General features: G+C 37.5%; 1 protein-coding gene across 1 annotated transcript; it reads right to left on the bottom strand.

The window, feature by feature from the left end:
• Positions 1 to 2,508: 2,508 nt before the first annotated feature.
• On the bottom strand, positions 2,509 to 20,193 carry slc6a1b (solute carrier family 6 member 1b). Its single transcript, XM_030134054.1, has 15 exons — positions 19,791 to 20,193; positions 18,014 to 18,454; positions 17,592 to 17,723; positions 17,324 to 17,424; positions 16,709 to 16,818; positions 16,238 to 16,370; positions 15,239 to 15,373; positions 14,858 to 14,961; positions 14,211 to 14,335; positions 13,743 to 13,855; positions 13,316 to 13,447; positions 7,994 to 8,096; positions 7,342 to 7,442; positions 6,743 to 6,910; positions 2,509 to 4,403 (listed from the first exon to the last, which is right to left on the bottom strand). The coding sequence occupies exons 2-15, from the start codon at positions 18,258 to 18,260 to the stop codon at positions 4,290 to 4,292; spliced, it is 1,818 nt and encodes a 605-aa protein (XP_029989914.1). The 5' UTR covers positions 18,261 to 18,454; positions 19,791 to 20,193; the 3' UTR covers positions 2,509 to 4,289.
• Between the last annotated feature and the right edge of the window lie 600 nt (positions 20,194 to 20,793).

The raw sequence follows: 20,793 nt of genomic DNA on the forward strand, positions 1-20,793 counted from the left end.
ATAAACAATTCTGTTCCACATTGACATAGTGATTTATTCAATGTGATTAGACTAAAATAAAGCATGGTCTGTAAGCTAGGTCAGGCAGACAACTAGATTCTGCAGCTAATCTTACACAATCACACATTGTGACATAATCCTTCTGGAGTATATTCAACATATCTCCTGCAAGAGTGAATGCATTCATGATGTCCTTTGTTCAATCCTTTGAATTGCAGTGACTGATGAGGCATCTCTATAGCGGAAAACTCAGCTTTACCTTTTGCTGTCTCTGGTTCTTCTGCTACAGCTGCAATTTCTGCTTCAAGAGATCTGATGACATCTTAATGCAAGGTGTTGACACCTGTCCTGTACAGTCACACTTCAAGGCAGAGCAGGTCTCACCATGACTGAGAAAAAAGATGCAGCCTTCCTGTTGGAAATGGTGTTTGGTCACTTTTATATCATTCAGCAGCATATTGTGTGATTACAGAGCCTTCAACATACAAGACACACAGGCCGCTAATCCTGAGAAAATACAGCTTTTATGTAGATTCTGGAGCAGTGGTTTTCAACCTTGGGGTCAGGACCCCACATAGGGTTGCCTGGAATTCAAATGGGGTCACCTCAAATTTCTAGTAATTGATAAAAAAAACAAAACAAACAAACAAACAAACAAAAAAAACAACTAATCAAAAATATATGGTGAGTTTAGAGAGACAATCCCAATACATAAAAGACATGACAAACTCTGAAGCTGAAACTGAAGCACTGTGGTACTGTTTATCTTTCAAATGTTCATTGTGGTCAGTTTCAGATGCTGCAGCTCTTTCATAATTCATAGTTTGAGTTATTGTTTATTCAGTATTAATTGTCAGCCTTGTAAATCCAAGCTGGACTGACTGTACGTATCCTGACCAAGGAAAATCAAATTCTCACTTTGTGCAGTAATCTCCACCTGGCTTTTCTGCCTCTGTCCATAATAATATACATAATATAGCCTAAATTTCATCTAAAATTAACATTTATTTGCAACATAGTATAGCAAAATTTTACATGATCAAAAACAAATTAATTTTAGCAAAAAAAAAATTTCTCTGTTCTGAATGTCTGGGGTCGTCAGAAATTTATGATTAAATTTGTGTTAAAATGGGGTCATGAGCCAAAAAAGGTTTGGAACCACTGCTCTAGAGTTTTTCTAACACGTAAAGCATGTAAATATTTATATAATCTTTGAAATAAAGGCAAACATACTCTATATTTGTTCCTTTGTGTGTATTTTGTGATGATTAGGATAAAGCGTGGATTCTAATTAGACTAGCTGCTGCATAACAGCAGGGAAATGGATGGTGCATTGTAACTGGCAGGGAATGGCTTTGAGCCAGGGCAGCTACAGTGTCTGCGCTGGCACAGCTCTCAGTGCAGGTGTCACAAGCATATTACTGCTGCAAGCGTTATTTTGTCAGAAACTATCAGTTAAGTTTACAGAGAACATCTCTTGTGGTGACAGAGCTGATTGCATATTCATTTCCACTTATGTAATAAATTTTTCATTAGCATAACGGAGCAAGCTGGTGTCATGCAGGATAATTTTACGAGACAATGCAACAAGCTGGAGTATTTCTGTAGCTTTTATTTCAGTGCCAGCAGTCAGTTACACACTGTCATCCATTTATTTTACCTCCAATCTTTAAATTTGATCACCAGCTAAGCATCTTCTAAGAAAAAATACATAACACAAATAATATAATCTATAAGTCTTTATTTATTTTTGCAGATAACATATATTGCAATCATGCTTTTTCATATAACACCATCTAAAGACATTTATTATATTTTTTACATAGAATATTTTACATTAGGCCCATGAAACAGCTAGAAATATACAAAACAATATTCTCTGACTAGACATTTCTATTACATTATTATTATCATCTTTATTATTACTCTATTCTGTTATTGTAATTATATTCTTTTACAGTTGAGAGAGATATGTGCTTTAGTTTCTGAGATAATAATATTATTGCAGAAAACAGCAAATAATATCACTTTTTTGTTTGACATTTAGACAAAAGAAAAGAAGAACTCAGGTTGTACAGACATTCACAGATACATGTATTACACAGTCCAGTTTACAACATCATTCAAGAGAGAAAACTGCAGTATGGTAACTTTATACAAAATTCACGGAACCCTTTGTCATTGCACATTTTAATTCACATCTTTGAAGAAAAAAAAGAAAAAAAACAAACAAAACATAAGTTAAAGAAAACAAATGGGACTGATTCAACCTGATTCCTGTCGCATGTAGCTGCCACAGAAGCTAATTTTCTTGATCCTCCTTTGTAGTAATACAATTATATCTGTGGTCTGTCACATAGTCAGCGTCTACATTTTTATCCTGTATTGCCAAACAGTGTTGATATGTAATAATAGGTTTTCCTTTACTGAATGAAAAGGATTAGTTTCAGTGGTGTGGGCCTGTATAGCATCTGGCTATATTCTTTCATATTAACAGTACATTAGCCGCCTTTATTCTCTGACTGGGCCAAAGTTTTTCTTTCTAAGTCTGATAGCAGAAATCTGCACTTGCCACAGGATAGAAGCACACTGTGGCTTCAGCTGAAATGACAGAGAGAAGGTCGTCACAGTTCATTTACACTGAAAGAAATGATGCTAGCAAAAGAGCACACAAAAGAGGCTACAATTTGGATAAGCTTTTGAGTGTGCCGTAATATGTATACTAAGTTTTTCATTGCCTTTATATTGATTTTGTGTTTGTGATGCATTGCTCCAAGAGAATATTGAAAATAATGATGTGAATTTGACCATAGATTTCTTTTTTTTTTAAAATACAGCAATAATTGTTTCAGCGTGTAATGGTAATAATATCTGAGAGAATTTGGTCACTTCCACCTTTGTTCCTGAGCCATGGGTTACTAAACAGAAATACAAGTAGGCTTAGATGCTTCCAGACAGTATAGTGGTAGCTATAGAAATGCATCAGGTAGTCTCCATTGCAGCAGCCACTGCAGCCTACACTTTTGTCGTATTTAGATGTGACTTGGCTACTATTGGCTTATTGCAGCTACTATATTTCCACTTAACCAGTCATTAAAAGAGGGACTGACCTACAAATAATCCCTCTCAGGCAGAAATGTAGACATGTTTCATATTGTTGTACACAAAAAACACAGTGCAAATGTGGAATTACCGTAACAGCTACACCTTTATATCTTATTAAAGGCTGTAGTTTACAGAATCCAATTGTGCTTGTGGGTGGATACTCGATCTGCAACCCTGTAGTTCTAAAGTGAGACAAAAGGGGATGTTTGATTTTAATTGTACATGGAATCATTGGGTGAAAACTCTGCACTGATGATTTTGGTCCTTCTCACTCTCACATATAGAAAACGACCTAAAAATGATTCTACAAAAAAGATTCAGATAACATACAAAGTTATTGTTCTGTAGAAAACAAACAAAAAAAAACAACAATTATAACAGTCTCTTGCTATGTATTCTATGTAAGTTATTTTTGCTGTTGTCATAGGATTCAATAGAGCCAAAAGACGTTGGACACCTCAGATTCCTTACTGTACTTGTGCTTTTCAAAGGTAGCCCCAGACATTGGGTGGTAAACATTTCAGGTGAACTGTAGGATCCTGCAAGGGAGTGATAGTCTAGCTGAATATATTTTATACATACAAGCAGATTTGGCCTTACCTGTTGCACATTCCCATGTTGTCTTCGCTATAAATTGATAAATTTTCAAATTTCAGCTTTAATCTATCAAATTGTATTTTTTATATATATATATATATATATCTACTACACTGCATTCATTTTATTGTATTTATTTCATGTACAAGCAAAATGCATTAACCAATATATTTCTTTGTACAGTAACTGTAGTTTAGTAGATTAATTAATATCTTCAAAGTAGCACAATACTATTGAATCAATGTGGGCCTCCAAATTTAAATTATATCTTCAATATACAGTAATTTCCTAAGTCACATTTCCTTTCCTATAAAGACTAACTTTTTTTGCATAATGAAATTCATAATATCACAACAACTTTGCTGGGTAGTTTGTTTTTCCTCATAAGTCGTATAACTCTGTATTTTACAAATAAACAAACCGAAAAACCCCTAAAAATAACTGTAATCAGGTTGGTCTCACGTGTCCCCAGGAGGTAGGTGAATAAAAGCAGACATGGAAGTCTGGTGGTCGTTCCCAACCTTGACTACGTTTCTTCTGTGTTGAGCGCCAGTCTGGCCGTGGTACAGAGAGACAGGCAGAAGTTTCTAGATATAGGCTTCCTCATTGGCAGGGTTCTGACTCTGGTTTTCTGTCTGCTGATCCGGGCCGTTTTCCTGAGCCTTCACCAGTACCAAAGGCTTGATCATCATTCGCAGACGCTGAGAAAGAGTTGAAAAACCAGTAACGTCAATGATGAAAATGATATACAAATGGGGTTCATTACATGCAAATTATGAAGAGATAATACAGTATACCCCAGGTTTGACAGGGACAGCTGCAAAGTTTGTTGTCAAACTGAGCAGAAGCAAAAACAAAACACACCAGCTGCAGCTGTGAGAGTGATGAATGCACAGCCTCGGGCTCTCAGTGGAGACATTTCTCCGCAAGAGTCTTTGAAAAAAAAAGACATTCATATGTTTTGTCTTGTGTGATTTATGGTTTTATGGATGTATATAGCTTAATATATGGCTGATAAGGGAAAATAAAAGCCACCATTGATGACTGCAAGATAAAAAATTAATGAGTCAAATGTACTGAGTCCGCAAAACAAATGAAAACATCCGAAAGTTTCAAATGTTCTGAACTATGGATGGTATTGGACTGAGCTCTGCAGCACAGAAGGCACTTTGTAAGAAGTGTTTGTGGAGCTAAGCGTCGGCCTGGGTGCAGAGCACTAATCAGTCGGCTGATTGCTACAATTAGACAATCAGCCATCAGCTGGTACTGCAGGATCTGACACCTGCACATCGCCTCTGACAGCTTCTGCAGCACTGCCTGCAATTATGGCCCATTTATTCTGTCAGTGGCGGCTATAAAGCTATATCTGTCACTTGGGACCATATAGAGTAAGGTTATTATTCAGTGCATTGTGGATGGCTGCAAATCAAATAGCTCTTAATGTTAATGGCATGCCGGAAAGCGTATTATGTACCATTGATTGGGATCATCAGATCAATAAAAATGCAATGTAGCATTCAGCTGCATGAAAATGCATGCGATTTACTGAGAGCTCTGGCTGGTATAATGAAAAGGCACCGAAAATGGTTCAAAAGAACTAATTAGAAACTCTATTTTACTAATCCTTTTATCGCCATTCTCCTCCTCAAGACAGTTTATCACCTCTTTACTCAGCATGCCTATGTGTTTGCTCATTACGGAGACAGGGACTCACAGGCCTATAGCACAGTTAAAAGTCAAAACCAAACAAAATCATTCGGACAGACAAGTATTCACTGTTGGAGTCTTGCTGATGAAAAGAGGAAATAAGACTGACGTAAGTGTCGTATTGTAGATGTAAGGGAAGATGACGTAAATCCTAGGTTAGTATATGGATTAAAAAACTACAGGGGGCTACATATGCTTATAATAACTCTTTTACAGTCCTTGATTGCTTTTGTGAAATTCTTAGGAATGATGAATTTACTTTAAATAATACTCAAACAATTCAAAAATTCTGGAAGTCTGGGTTAAAATATATTTCCCAGATTACATCTTGTCCGATACCCTTGTGTCCGAAATTATGTATATTAGGCATTCATCCTGACAACTGCTCTTTGTCTGCTAAAGAAAGAAAAATGGTTGACTTATGTTTAATACAAGCCAAGGGGTCTAGTGCTTTATGTTGGAAAACTGTTGGTTGCCCCTCTCTTAACTAATTTAACCCCAGGTTTGGCTCTTGAGAAACTGACATATACGGTTGGAAAGAGAGCTTCAGAATTCTATAACATTTGGAAGATGTTCCTAGAATTAACTAAGAATGGTGATACTGATGGGGTAGTGAATAACTGACTAATTGGGATAATATTTCATTTACTGTGGGAATGTACATATACAGTTTAATATCCACTCTATACCTAAGTTTTATTTATTATGTAATTTAATTTGTTGCTCTTATTTGGTACTCTCAGCACTATAACTGTGTCATCTTTTTGAGGTTTATTTTATTTATTTTCATTTCATGTATTTTTTTTATGTTGCCTTTATATATATATATATATATATATATATATTCTCTGCCATTTCAAGATGTTCATGGTGTTTGATGGTTTTATATGAATGAAAAAACAATAAATATGTTTAAAAATATATATACTCAAACAACATCAAAAATTCACCACACTGTTGCTGTACTAGATCAGTCTGTGATACCTTACGTAATAAAAATCCACTTGAAACTCTTACTGCTTCGCTCCTGACTGCAAATATAAATCTGAGCCATTGCATAGATATGTGAATAGCTCTGAGGGGGAACACTAATGCATAAAATCTAGCAAATTTGTAGCTGTGTATCTGTCACACACTAACCTCTGCTCTAAAACCCTTAAGTTTATACTCCAGCATGTGTGGAAACCTTTCTTCTTGTACATATATTGTAATTATATTTAGCATGTCTAGCCTCTTTATAGGAAAGTGACATGCAGAGTGATGGAAACTGTATGACCTTAGAGAAAAGCAACAGCAGAAGTAACATTAATAATGAGTCTAACATTGATCTTACCTCTTTGTATGTGCCCTTGAGTGTGAGGAACATGTAGCCCATGTAACCAGGGATGAGGATCATGGAGGAGAGGGCCATTAACCAGCCGACACCCTGTCCCCACGCTGGGAACACATAGTCACCCATGGTAAGAGGAACCATCTGCACTGCACTGAACAAGAAGACACCCTGTACAAGAAGAGGAGATTTCAGCACTTATATTGTCACCTTCATAACCAGTGAAATCAAAATGATGCTATGTAGGCTCAAAACTTTTATGGCCTGTGAATGTCTGGTCCTATAGGTACAGATACAGATATGGATTGACTTTAAAATGTATTTTCTGTCACCACAAGAAAATAAAGCCAAATAAAATAAAATGAAGTAATTCAGTCATCAGATTAAGGTATTGTATGTTATGATGTACTTGCACTTTTTAATAAACTCTACACAACGATATACTTCAACATAACTCATTAAATACAGGTAAACCATGGTGTAAATGTAAATCTCCAACTGAACATAATGAACATGCTGGTTAAAGTAGAGGGACTTTTGGCTCTTTTCCTTATTGCTCTTAGTGATAAATGATCAGTTAAATGCAGCCTGTTGCCACTTACCGCCACAATAAGAGGAGTGAAAACAACCCAGCAGGCCTTCCACCACAGACAGGGCCTGTAGCCAATCATTTCCTCAATGTTGTCATAGAACTTGTTAACACCTAGAAACCAAAATAAAGAAAAAAAAAATTAACTCTTTAAAACCTGATGTGTCATCACTGACACACCCTGCCATATGCAGTTTGGATGGCTGTAACTTTTTCAACGTTTATGTAAATGGAAATAATTCCAATGGTTTCTGAAACCTGAAAAGTTGTGCTTTTTAGGTTTTATCGGGTCATTATGGTAATTTCACTCACACCTATACGAGAAGCTGGAGAAGAAGCCACTTTGGCAATATTATAACATGCAGAAAAGTGTAAATGATTGCTAGATTTTGAAAGATGTGGAGAAAAAAAAGTCGGAAAAATGGGCAAACAGACTCACCCACAGTATATTTTCTAGCCTTTTAGTTTGTCAAAATAAGAAAAAAGGTTCATGTGGACCATTTTAGGTTAAGGGTTTAAAGGGTTAATTAATTCCAGATCTTGTACATGTTTCCAGTGTGATTCTTAGATATCTGGAATTATCTCATAGCTCTTACAAAATTAATTGCAAAGACAAATACATTTGTTTGTAGTTTGAAGATTGCTGAGAAATAAGTGTCTCTCACCGTAGAACCATGAAATTGAGATGCACTCAAAGAAGACGAGGAAGAGCAACGACATTCCACTGGCTGAATAGTAGTCAAATAGTTTGAACACGTACAGACCACCCTAAAAAAAGTAAAGGAGAAGAAAATTATCGTAAGACAGATGAATGGGGAGGAAGAAAAAGGCAATTACAGAGTTGGATGTACAGGACAGAGCTGAACTGGTCAAGTGGAATAACATCAAGGGGCGAGAGCGCCGGCGACCGGGGCTGGTGAGATTAGTGACGTCTCATTGGTGATGACAGAAATGGTGGCTAAATGGAGACTGTATTACTGTGGATGTGTAGTTCAGACAGAGCCAGTACAGATCAAACATCTATGAAGCGCTTCAAATCTGATGATAATCTCTTGCGCCTATCAGGTCATTATACGGATCAGTTCAAAGGAACCTGCTGCAGTTCGTCTGATGAGCGCTTTGACTCTGTGAACCTTGATATACTTTCTACGGCCTGGAGCAGGGATTAGGGGAGCTGCCTCGTTCTGGCAGGACTGTGGCATGATGGGAATACAGCGTGGCCGAAGTAGAGGGACATGCAGTGTCATCGGGTGTTATTAGCAAACAGGAGCGTGGCCTTTGAGGATTTAGTAACTCGTAACACATCTTTAACTTTTTCTTGATAGCAGAGGTGGGATAGATAACAAGGTTACGCTACCACCAGAGACTGTAGTTTGCATTTTCTGACTCCATAGATTTAGGTTTGGTTAGGGTTAGGAAAAGATTGTGGTTTGGTGCAAAGAAGACATTTGAGTCCTTTTTTTCAGATGTTTGCAGACTTTTTGGCAGTAGGTTTTAAGACTTGGGCAACAAAAATGCTCTGGTCAATGTTGGGAAATATCTGTTGCTTGGTTAAAATATTAGAATAACTCTGATTCCTTTTTCAATCACATCATTGTCTTGCTTACGTTTTACTAAACCAATCTCTGGTATCTTTCTGCTGCCGGTTTACATGAATATAAAGGTCAGATTACTGGGAGTAATCAAATAATTGCAGTTATCAGATCTAACACATTTACACACACTTAAGAAATATGATAACCAAAAAACCTTGGTTTAGACCAAGGGTGTCAAACTCATTTTAGTTCAGGGGCCACATTCAGCCCAAATTGATCTCCAGTGGGCCGGACCAGTAAAACAATAGCATAATAACCTGTAAATAATGACGACTCCAAATTTTTGTCTTTGTTTTAGTGGAATCAAAATTAATTTAGGAAAATTTGTACATTTACAAACTATCAAAACAAAAATGATGTGAACAACCTGAAAAAAATGGAAATTTTTTGAGAAAAATAAGTGCAATTTTAACAATATTACACCTCAACTTACCATTTGCACATGCATGTTACGGATTGGATCTACAGAGGCACAAAATATTTAATAACAGGAAGAATAATGTTAAAATTTCACTTTTCAGGTTTCAGATTTTTCACATTCAGGATAGTTTGTAAATGCTAATATTTTCATAATTTAATGTAAGTTTTTATACTAAAACAAAGAAAAATTTGAAGTTGTCATTATTTAGAGGTGTAATATAATATTATATTTTTCACATTAAACTAAGAAAATTTGCAGTCATTATTCATAGGTTATTATGCTATTATTTTAGTTGAGATCACATTGTTCTGTATGTGGAACCTGAACTAAAACGAGTTCGACATCCTTGATTTTGAATATCTTAAGTGTAATTTTTGCGCTTTGCAAATTCATCCCACGGGCCTTACTGGGCTGGTTTTGGCCCCCGGGCCGCACGTTTGACACCCCTGGTTTAGACGCTTGAGTCCATTATCGGATTTCTTGTGGAGTACATACGTACGTACATAGTGATGGTAGACTAAACTTCCTTTTTTCTTTCCTTTTCATTTGACTACGTAACTTCCATTCTCATCATTTTGATTGTGTTTACATATGCACTGACTAACTAAATATATCAGGTTAATGTGTATACATGCAAGAAGACATCCAGATGTGTTAATCAGATTTCTCATAATCAGATTACTGCCATTATCTGATAAAACATTTCAGATTATTTTGTTTACATGGTTACTTAAAACTCCAGAAATCGGATAATGATCAGAGTATTGGTGTGCATGTAAACAGGCTCAGTGACTAAACCTTAAACCTAACCCTAAAAATCCCTAAATATGTATAAACTTGATTACTTAATTTGGACTAAAATGTTGCATATACAACATTTGCACAAACTGAATATGTAAATGTACACTAAATACACTGTTGATGTTTTTGATTTGAAGTAATGTTGAAGGTATACATATCTATGTTTTACAGAAATGTAAAATGGAGAGATTACAGTATTTTAATGACTAGGTTGGAAAAAAGTACAGAAAGTAACATGACGTCATGCCCAAAGATGCAGCTCAACTGACATGTTATCAGATCAGAACAGATGACCTGAATGCATTTCAACATCACATGACTAAATGTCTTCCAAAACTTTAACTAGTATCAGAACTAGATTAAAAGTAGAATTAATAAGGAAACTGCAAATCCATTCCGTTCCATTCAGATGGAGTTCAGTGAATACCTACTAGCTGAAGAGTTTATGAAAAACACAAATGTGAATTTCTTGGTAATCTGCCAGTTAGTGGAACGATGACATTTGACCTGATGGTGGAACTAAAGCTCAGAAGGTTTTTCCAATAATTTCATAGCAATGTACTCCTCTATTTCTATTTTTTTTTTAAAAGACATGACATCAAGATAGATCATTTAACCTCCTGAGACCCAGGAAATGTCAGCAAAGTACCAGCTTTTTTTTTTATTTTTTATTAAGTAAGTACCTATATTGGAAACATCATGATGCAACATTTTTTTCAGATGCAGTCTTTTTTTTATGGAATGTCCTTTGTGGTGGACAGTTTTCTTTTCTTGTCTTTTCTTGTTTTCTTGTCCACAAATGTGGACAGAAAACCCATAGCTGAGTCTTAGGAGGTTAATTATACTTCCTATGTGGATCACTAATATATAGAACACAGAATATATCATTTAACTGCTGATATGCCAACACGTTCTCATATATAAAGGTCACAAAAAGTCAACGCCTATGGCTCCAATCACAGTAATATGAATGTTTGTAATGGTTGTATGAGATGATGAATGATGGCAGCAGGAAAAATGACACAAATGCCACAGATGATGTTAAAATGTGCATAACTGTTGTGACATTGCTGTGGTTATAATATACCAATAAGTCAAGGTCATAAACAGATATGATTTAAAACAGTGTTTTTCAACCTTAGGGTCGGGACCCCATGTGGGGTCGCCTGGAATTCAAACGGGGTCGCCTGAAATTTCTAGTAATTGATAAAAATTAAAAACTTACCAATAAAAAAATATATGGTGAATTGAGAGAGACAATTACAGTCCATAAAAGACATGACAAACTGTGACGCTGAAACTGAAGCACTGTGGTACTGTTTATCTGTCAAATGTTCATTGTCACCGGTTTCAGATGCTGCAGCTCTTTTATAATTCATAGTTTGAGTTCTTGTTTGTTCAGTATTAATTATCAGCCTTGTAAATCCAAGCTGGACTGACTGTACATATCCTGACCAAGGAAAATAAAATTCTCACTTTGTGCAGTAATCTCCACCTGGCTTTTCTGCCTCCATCCATAATAACATACATTATATAGCCTAAATGTCAGCTAAAATTAACATTTATTTGCAACATAGCATAGCAAACTATTGCATGATCAAAAACAAATTAATTTTAGCAAAAAAAAAAGTGTCCATTTTGAATGTCCGGGGTCACCAGAAATTTGTGATTTTAAAATGGGGTCACGAGCCAAAAAAAAGGTTGGGAACCACTGGTTTAAAACAAACAGCATTTAGTGTTGGTTTCAAATAGAAGATAAACACTGCTCTTCTCTTGTAAAGTCCCAGAAGTTCATTATTCTTGGAAAACCACGCTGACCTCTTCCAAATAATCTTTGGTACTATTTAACATCATCATTAGATTAGTTCACTCTGTTTGGCTACTTACACACCGCTAGTTATTTGGGATGCAACTTTCAATGCAACGACCTGTCATTTTAACCCTTGTATCAATCAATCAGTAGTTTTTTCTTGTCATGGGTCAAGGCCTGACCTGGCAGTGGTGCTACACCTAAGCACTGTAAAATCATTTTCTAAACTAAATTGTTTTGAGCCAGTAGATGTTGTGACATACTGTCGTTGATCAAACTGTTGGACAGATGGAACAGTTATTTTCACGATTTTACATTCATAAATTGTAACGCAAAGATAAATGACCATAATTAGTAGAGGAACCATGATGTCATTCATTTGTTTCTGAATTACTGTTTTGAGTAGTTTGTAAGAGTTAGATCCAGAAGTGACCATATTTGGACAACAGGGGCAGAACTACGGGAGGCGGAGGGATCAGAGGTGAGGTAATCCAAAACAATTCCTTACTGATGTGGTCAAACTGTGAGCTATATCAAGCATTGCATAACAAAGTCATTTTACAGTCTTGTTAGTGGAACCTATTAACCCAGTGTACAGTAGAGCTGTCTGTCAGGGAAAAATTTAGCTGTCATGAAGCCCTGTCAATCAAAGCCTGATATGGCAGACGTCAAAGCGTATATTTGTACTGAGGTCTCATTAATGATGGAAACATTTAAAATGTATCAACAAATCACTTATGAGAAGCTCCACATAAAATGGATGAGACCAGTAAGATTTTTTTTTTTAGAAAGATATCCAGTAGAAGTTTAAGGGACCGAGGCCTTTTCATACCTATCCCCAGTGGCCATCAGCAGTATTACAACTTTAACATGTGTAATAGCAACAATGGGATATTTGCAATATAATTCTTGTGCAAACCTTAATCAGTTTTTGCTTGGTGGCTTGCCTTGGTCCCTGTTTTTATCTATTTGTGTGCATTGTGTTGTTGCTTGTTTTTCTTTTTGTATGTCTTACTTCAGTTATGGCATTATGTTATTTGTAAGATGTTTTTTTTTATTTCTTTACCTGCCAATGGGACTCGAGATGGGACTTAGCTGTATGACTATAATCTCTCATATTTACATGTAAATGTTCATTAATACAAACTGTCCCATTTTCAAAATTAATAAATCATTCATTCATTCAGCATACTTCCACTCCGACACTATTTGGATTTATGTGATCACTTTGGCAAGTTAATAACCTATGTAAAACAACCACTGGTTTTTAGTTCAGCTCTGGCTTCCTGTGGAAAGTGTTCATATCTACACTGAAGATGTTCTTGAATGATCTTGGTGGGATTATTCAGTAAGTGTTTACCTGTGTGATGTTGGACAGTCCAATGATGTAAGAAACAAGGCAGACAACTGCAATGAAGATTTCTCTGCGTTTTCTGAGAACCTGAGGGAATTCATCAACCAGTGCAGTGATGAAGCCTTCCACAGTACAGAACTGGAAAGAAAGCAGAGTCAGGTCATATAAGTGTTATGTAACACACAATAAAAACATTAGGCCCATAGCAGATTTAGACTTTGAATCAAAAAGTAACAGTGTGGAATAAAATATAGTAACAACACAACAGTCACACTTCATTAAGTTTTCCTACAAGGAATAAGTTATTTAAAAAGTTAGTGCACAATCCCTTTCACTACTGCTTTTCTGAAAGAAGCTGAAACATAAACATTTATTATATCCGCTCTTTGCCCATAAGACCAAACTGATGTGATTTGATTTTTTTTTTTTTTACCTGGCTGTCAATCCCCAACATCAACAGCATGGAGAAAAACAGGATGGCCCAGAGAGGAGAGATGGGCAGCTGGGTGACGGCCTCAGGATAAGCCAAAAAGGCCAAACCAGGTCCTGAAAAAACATAAACATTATAAATATTAAGATTTGGAATTCATAATGGGACAAGGTGAAGAAGAAGATTCATTCCCTTAGGACAAAAGTATAAGTGCTGGATGTCAGACTGGGGAATATACAAAGCTTAAACGGTTTTTCAAAATCATTGATCCATTCTGTTCCCCAAAAAATCAAGGTATCAGATGTGAAATGTATGTAATGGTCAGAAAACCCAATATACTGTATACAGTTATTATGACACCCCCCAAAACCCCCACAAATTTAGTGATTTCAAGGGCTAATTTTGCCGCGTTTCAAGTGTCTCCTGCCTGTGCCTATTGTTGCTATCAGGTTTCACATTGATTACAATTACCTGAGGCTGCCACATCGGCGATGGGTCTCTTTGTTACGTTGGCCATGAATCCAACAATAGAGAAGATGACAAAGCCAGCAAACATGCTGGTGAAGGAGTTGATGCAGCAGACAATGACAGAATCTCTGTAGGGGAGAGACAAAGCACAAGGCAGCCATTGTCACGCCTATATCAATTCCTTATCAGCCCGTCACACATTGTTGAGGGACTGGGGGAAGGGATGGTGCAAAGCCATTTTGCATTCTGCAGAAGCACAGCCACTGAATGCATTTAATGGACATCGATGTTTTATTTTGATACATCTGTTTTATTTAAGGAAAAGCTATTTTGACATAACTGGACGTCTTTTACCCTGCTCATATAGGTTTACCCTAATATGTGACAGTGAATGAGATTAACTAAACATCTTGGCAGAAGGTAAAACCAAATAATGAAATGACTGATAAAACTGGAGGCTAAAATAGTCCCAAAATAGCAGGTGGAACAGACACAATGTTGGCAGGAAACCAAAAATAATCCTAGAAACTGACATCTGCAGTCTTTTTATAAAAGATAGAAAAAAGGATGGGTGAGTGGCTGGCACAGGGATTAATTTTTTAGACATTTGAAAACAAATAATTATTTTTGTAGTAAATTTCATTACCAACCTGTATACGTTGTTGTTGAAGGGATTATAGCTTCCCAGAGCAATCAGAGAACCTAACCCTAGTCCATAGGAAAAGAAGATCTGAGTGGCAGCATCCAGCCACACCTAACATAAAGAATTGAAAAAAAAAAAAAAGGTTAGAAGGGAAAACTTAGATGTAAATTAGTGTCTTGTGAAGTTGTTGCTAAATATAAAAATGTGTATGAAGTTGGATAGTAAACACTACAGAGACAATTACAGTTGTAGATAGTCAGTGGAAGCCTCCAGCTGGTAACTAAAAACATCTGACAGTGATCAGGCCTCATCCTCTGCAGACACCTATATTTTGCTTGTCAAAACAGAGCTTTGCTGTGTTGATACCATGAAAGAGTAAAAAACATACCTCAGACTGCTTAAGTTTGTCAAAGTCTGGAGTGATATAAAAGAGGATTCCATCAAAAGCTCCAGGAAGAGAGATGCCACGACAAAACAGGATGAACAGCATAAAATAAGGGTATGTGGCCGAGAAGTAAACCACCTATAGGATAAAAAGGATACTATAAATAAAGGAATATTACATGACCAAGCAAAAATGCTAGCGATTTTTTCTTGACTTGACATATTTATCCTGCAAGGAACCCAATCTGCACAAGAAGAGAAAAATGCCAAGTTCATCCCACACCATGGACAGTGTTACAGTACTGTACTGTGTCCTCACAGCACAACACAGTGACCTAGTCAGCCATTCCCTAGAGGCAAGATGACCCCAGAACGGTGGGTTCATCACACTCCCAGAGCACTGTTTCCCTCCTTATCTGTACTAATTTTGCACTGTGCAATCAAAGTCATCATAGTTCAGATCATTCACCATAACAGCTGCTTAAAACATATTTGAAATAGCACAGATTCTGTAGTTAACCCTGTTAGAAAGATCATCACTTTATTCTAACTCCTCTTTTGTGACAATAAATGCTTATGAAAGAAACAAAAAATAGAGGGGAGGGACCAAATATAAAAAGCTAAATAAATGATCATCCAATAAAGGGTGCATGAGATGGTCTACTTTATGTATAACTCAAAAATTTTGCTAAACACTGACTTTTGATGATTTCCAAATGTTACATAACAGTAGATGTTCTAAGCCACAAATGACTGCACCTTGAAATTTTACCTGAACTCTTATTAGTAAGTAACTGTAATCAATTAAGATGGGACAAATCAAGAAAATTCTGAAATAAATCCATCAATTGATCTGTAGTTCACAGTTGTGGGAATTCAACAGCTCTGAGCAAAGAATCCCAGTCCTGGTTGTATATAGGGGACATGATGCAAAGTCATCTCATAGTATTTTTACGTTTCTGTTTTTTTTGTGTCTGTCTTTGTTCTCTTCTACTGTACTTACTTTTCCAGTCCAGCTGACTCCCTTCCAGATACAGAAATAGACAAGCACCCATGCAATAGCGAGCGTAATAGCCAGTGGGATCCTGACCTCCCCGGGCTTCTCCAGACCATCGGTCAGCTGGTGCATGTTACGTCTGCAGGGAAGGAGTAAAGTGGTCTTACTACATCACACAAATCCGTGATCTCATATATGAATTATGCATGGATGCATGCACAAATATTCATTCATGTGTCTGGTTATTTACAAAGACCCTCTCTTTGCCTTTCTTTTCTCACCCCTAAAGGTTTTTTTAGGCGCCACAGTCAAGGGAAGTCAAGCTTGCATGCACACACAGGCACGCATGGACGAACAGATTTTTTATTTTTTTTCTCCCTCATCAAATATTAGATTTTTTCCTTTAATCTGCACCATGTCCTTGTGATGCTAAAATCTGGTAATAATGCTTCATTGTCATTTGGATCTGATGCTTACTCCCAGAACTCCACCACAGCGCTAGTGAGGTTAGAGGTGTCTGGGATGCTGTAGTTGGTGTAGCAACGGTCTGTGTTCCAAGCATTGCCACAAGTCTGCCATGGCAGCTCCTAAAAATTAAAGGAAAAAAAAAAAGGAAAATCACACAGACAGCTCTTTTTACTTGGGCCACTCTCCCACCGCCGGGACCCATTCTCTTTGACTGTCGAGCAGCCAAGTCCATGATACTCATTCGGGACATTGGGATTTCATGCTTTTCTCACTGGAGTGAATGCCTCATCGCCAAATGCATTTATCAATACCTCGTGTAAGGCACTAATTATGTGGGAAAGGAAGTAATAAATGTCATACTCTGTTAAGACCTGTGCACCCTTATGTAAGAGGTGCTGGGAAAAAGAGCCTGCCACATGACAAAAGGGTTACTATCTAAAAATACAACCTGGGTGACCTTGTTGAGATCTGAAAGGGCACTTCTGTGAATAGATTTTTGTCAGTGAGAATACTCAACTGTTCAAACTGATTTACTTTCATTTATTTTCACACATTAAGTGAACATAGAGTTGGGTTAGGTGTTTGTTTAGGGAACAGCATTCACAATGGATTTCAAGTACTCACAGTAGTGAAGGAGTTGTACAGATAATAAAGAGCCCAGGAAATGATTACAATGTAATAGATATTGAGCCAGAAGGAGAGAACAGCAGCAGCCAGGCCCACACCTGAAACAACGGGACAGGCATGATGTTAATATATAGAAAAGAAATAGTATACCTGTGCAGGAAATGGATGTTATTTGGCCTGGCCTTGATACAGAAACACAGGCTACTGTGACTGACCGACGTAATGATGTGTGGAGCCTAACGGATAACGTAAAAATATGCGTTACCTTTGAACATTGGGGCCAGTTTCCACACTCCAAGCCCACCAATAGAAGTGTACTGACCGAGAGCCGTCTCCAGAAAGAACAAGGGCATGCCAGCAAATATGAGGGTCAAAAAGTAGGGAATCAAGAAGGCCCCTAAATGAGAGGTGAGAGGTAAAGGTGTGTAAGTGCAGCTGAACCTTAAACTTTAACATTCACTAGAATCCGGATCAGACATTTTCTAAAAAGGAGTATTTGGGTTCGTTTTGTGCGCCAGACCACCGCGCATCTTGTGCGCAATTACGCACGTCTACGACGGGAGGAAATGCACATTGGATTTTTAAAATGCAACCCTCCGTGAGAAATCTCGCATGATTCAATGTCGGGATCTTTGCACTCCTTTTGGTGTATGGATAAAAGTAAAAATGCCAAGAAATCCTGATTACCTCCTCCGTTTTTTCCACATAAATAAGGAAATCTCCAGACATTTCCGAGTCCGATTGCGTATCCAACACAAGAGAGAAGAAAATCAAATTTCCCAGCCCATGTTTCTCTCTCAGGTATCTCCTTTTTCGTCTTCTGCACTTTCACCACCAAGGTTTTGGGTTTGTCGTTAGGCGTGGTGGTGGGCGCGTCATTCACCGTCTCTGTCAAGACGTGCCCATCCGCAGCTTTGGTCCCGTTGGTGGCCATGGTCAGTGTGCGTGTCGAGTAGCCCTGACCAGTGGAGAGGGGAGGGGGGTTTCAGCACCGGTCCAGGCAGACAGCAGTTTCTCCGTCCCGTACACGTAGATCCTAGGACTGGTGATGAGAGGAGAGCCGCAGAATCTGGGTGATCAAACGACTAAGGAGCAAAGGAAGAGGCAGCTCAGCAGTGGTCGAGGATCCTGGAAACAAAAACAGAAATAAAGAGTTAAAACTTCACCCAAAATACTACGTTTTTGACAGAAAACCCTTTATTTAGATGTGATTATTTTTACTATTTTACATTTAAATCCAAATCCGAGATCTTTTTATCCAATGTGCTCTCTCATAATAATTAAATGACTGGAACATTTGGCTATTTCTGCCTAATAACGCATATGAACATATAATTTAACCATCGAACTTCACTTTAATTGTATTTATCTTGTCAGACCTCTAAATCAGATTATCAGCTTATTTGAAGGGGGTAAAATGTTGCTTATTGATGTGCAAATAAATTAGGTTGTTAGTCTTACTGTTTTATTAATATTAAACTTTTTTCCTGTATTATTTGGTACTATTAATATACATACATACATTTAATTGGAAGACATTTCATTCAGGGCGAGGAGGAAAATAATCTGCCCCACAATCCGTGAAGCCCATGGGATCAAATAAAGACTTTTCACGCAATAAGAGTCACTTTTAATTGCCTGGAGTGAATGCATGTTAGCAGAAATTTAGAGCCTGCTCTTGTCCTTGATTCATTATGCTCTAAATTCAATGGCCCACTTCCCACTGCTCTGGTACGAGAGAGGAGCAATTAAACACATTTAGGAGTCAGACGCGACAATGATGGTTAATTAATCACCTAGAGAGGCCAATAGCTCACAGTTTACAGCCACAATACACACTCTCATCAAATATCTTTTAAATATTCTTGAAAATATTAATTTACTTTTTTATGTGTAACAATACATGTAATTTCCAGGTTGTTTTACCTAATACCATTTTATCATACTTCTTCTTTTCAGCTCTTTAAAATCAAAATGACCATCAGGTCATAAGGTGGAACGCGCTCTGTGCGCTTCCCATTTCATCGTGTGCGCAACTGCCACAGAAGACGGTCCCATTCAGCGGTGGAGAAAATATTTTCATACATCTATTGTACAAAATCTATCGCTAATCTATATTTAATATTGCAAGTTTATTTTATCACTAGGCTTTAGAGATAAGACACATGATAAAAACGTAATGAGGAATTTTTAAAAGAAAATTCTTGTACCTTTTTACGCACAGCACATGTGTACCTTTTCACCTATTTGTGGTTATATTATTGATAGAAAACAGTGATGAAATTATTCAAATAAGTGTCTTGTGTCGCCCTTAAGTCAAGCGCAGCTGCACATCCGCGCGCACCGCCAAAAAAGGCGCATCTGCAAAATTCCTCCCCGCTCCTTGTTGGTTTCAAAAGCACAGAGACAAACACAAATGATTTACTGTTCATCTAAAATATATACTTCACTGCAAGATACTTACAATACAATCCTTTTGTTTGCCTGATTATTTCCCCGATGGGAAAAACGATGGAAATTTTTGTTTTGAAAAGTTATTTCCTTGCACTTCTACAGAATAAAACCAAGACGAAAACTTTGCATCCGACGCCAGCCAGTAATTATGATCCTGGGGGGTGAGGATGGAGGACAAATGCGTGTTTGAGAGCGAGGTGCTGTCCTTAAAGGAGTGGTGCTGAAAGAGAGGAGGGGAGAGAAGACGGGGAAAGGAGCTGCCGCCGTCTGAGTTGAAGCGAGCAGGGACGTAACATTGAGCGCAGGATCCTCACTCTCATCTACATAGCGTCAATGTCACCTCAAAGTCGACCCTCCCCAACTCCAGCATTTCCACCACTGAGATGGCAGCGGGTTTGAGAGAGGAGCATCCTCTTGTCTCAAGGTTTTATATCCTTACTCCTGCAGCTTTTTTCACATCAGCAACTTCTCTCTCTCTCTCTCTCTCTCTCTCTCTCTCTCTCTCTCTCTCTCTCTCTCTCTCTCTCTCTCTCTCTCTCATTTTCTGGCTCTGTCAGTGGCCAGTGGATGCTTATTATGGACCTCTATGACTTATTCAACGCTTTGCCTCCTTGATTTGCTCCAAGTTATTATTATCTTATTTGCTTTAAACCAGTAAGTAATGCTGACTTAGATGGCATCAAGTTTACTTTATGTAACACTTTAATCACTTTGTTATTCATATTTTCTCTACCTGTGACTGATCAGAACAACTTGTGTAAAAAAAAAAAAAAAAAAAAAAGGCCACACCTAAAAATAAGGAATGTAACACTGCATCACATACAGTCACTCCAAAGTCGCAGAACAGAGGGAGATGCCACTGGCTGCTTTAGCTCCTGGCAAAACATGATAAGAGGGTCCCAGCCAATAAAGGGAGTCAGGGTGTGTGAGATAAATTGAAAACTGTGCTTATAATCTTCTTAGCCCGCTGTCTTCCAAAATGAAATACCCTTGTGGAACATCCCAAATGAGCA

The sequence above is a fragment of the Sphaeramia orbicularis genome, chromosome 5 (assembly GCF_902148855.1).
Source record: "Sphaeramia orbicularis chromosome 5, fSphaOr1.1, whole genome shotgun sequence".
In the NCBI taxonomy this organism is placed as follows: domain Eukaryota; kingdom Metazoa; phylum Chordata; class Actinopteri; order Kurtiformes; family Apogonidae; genus Sphaeramia; species Sphaeramia orbicularis.

Bases quoted from the DNA above. Each gene is read 5' to 3' on its own strand.
- slc6a1b (XM_030134054.1), bottom strand. From the start codon at position 18,260: ATGGCCACCAACGGGACCAAAGCTGCGGATGGGCACGTCTTGACAGAG. The intron at 14,336-14,857 runs GTTGGTAATGAA...TCTCCCCTACAG, and splicing joins TTCAACAACAACGTATACAG to AGATTCTGTCATTGTCTGCT. The intron at 13,448-13,742 runs GTAAAAAAAAAA...CTTTCTTTCCAG, and splicing joins TGTTGGGGATTGACAGCCAG to TTCTGTACTGTGGAAGGCTT.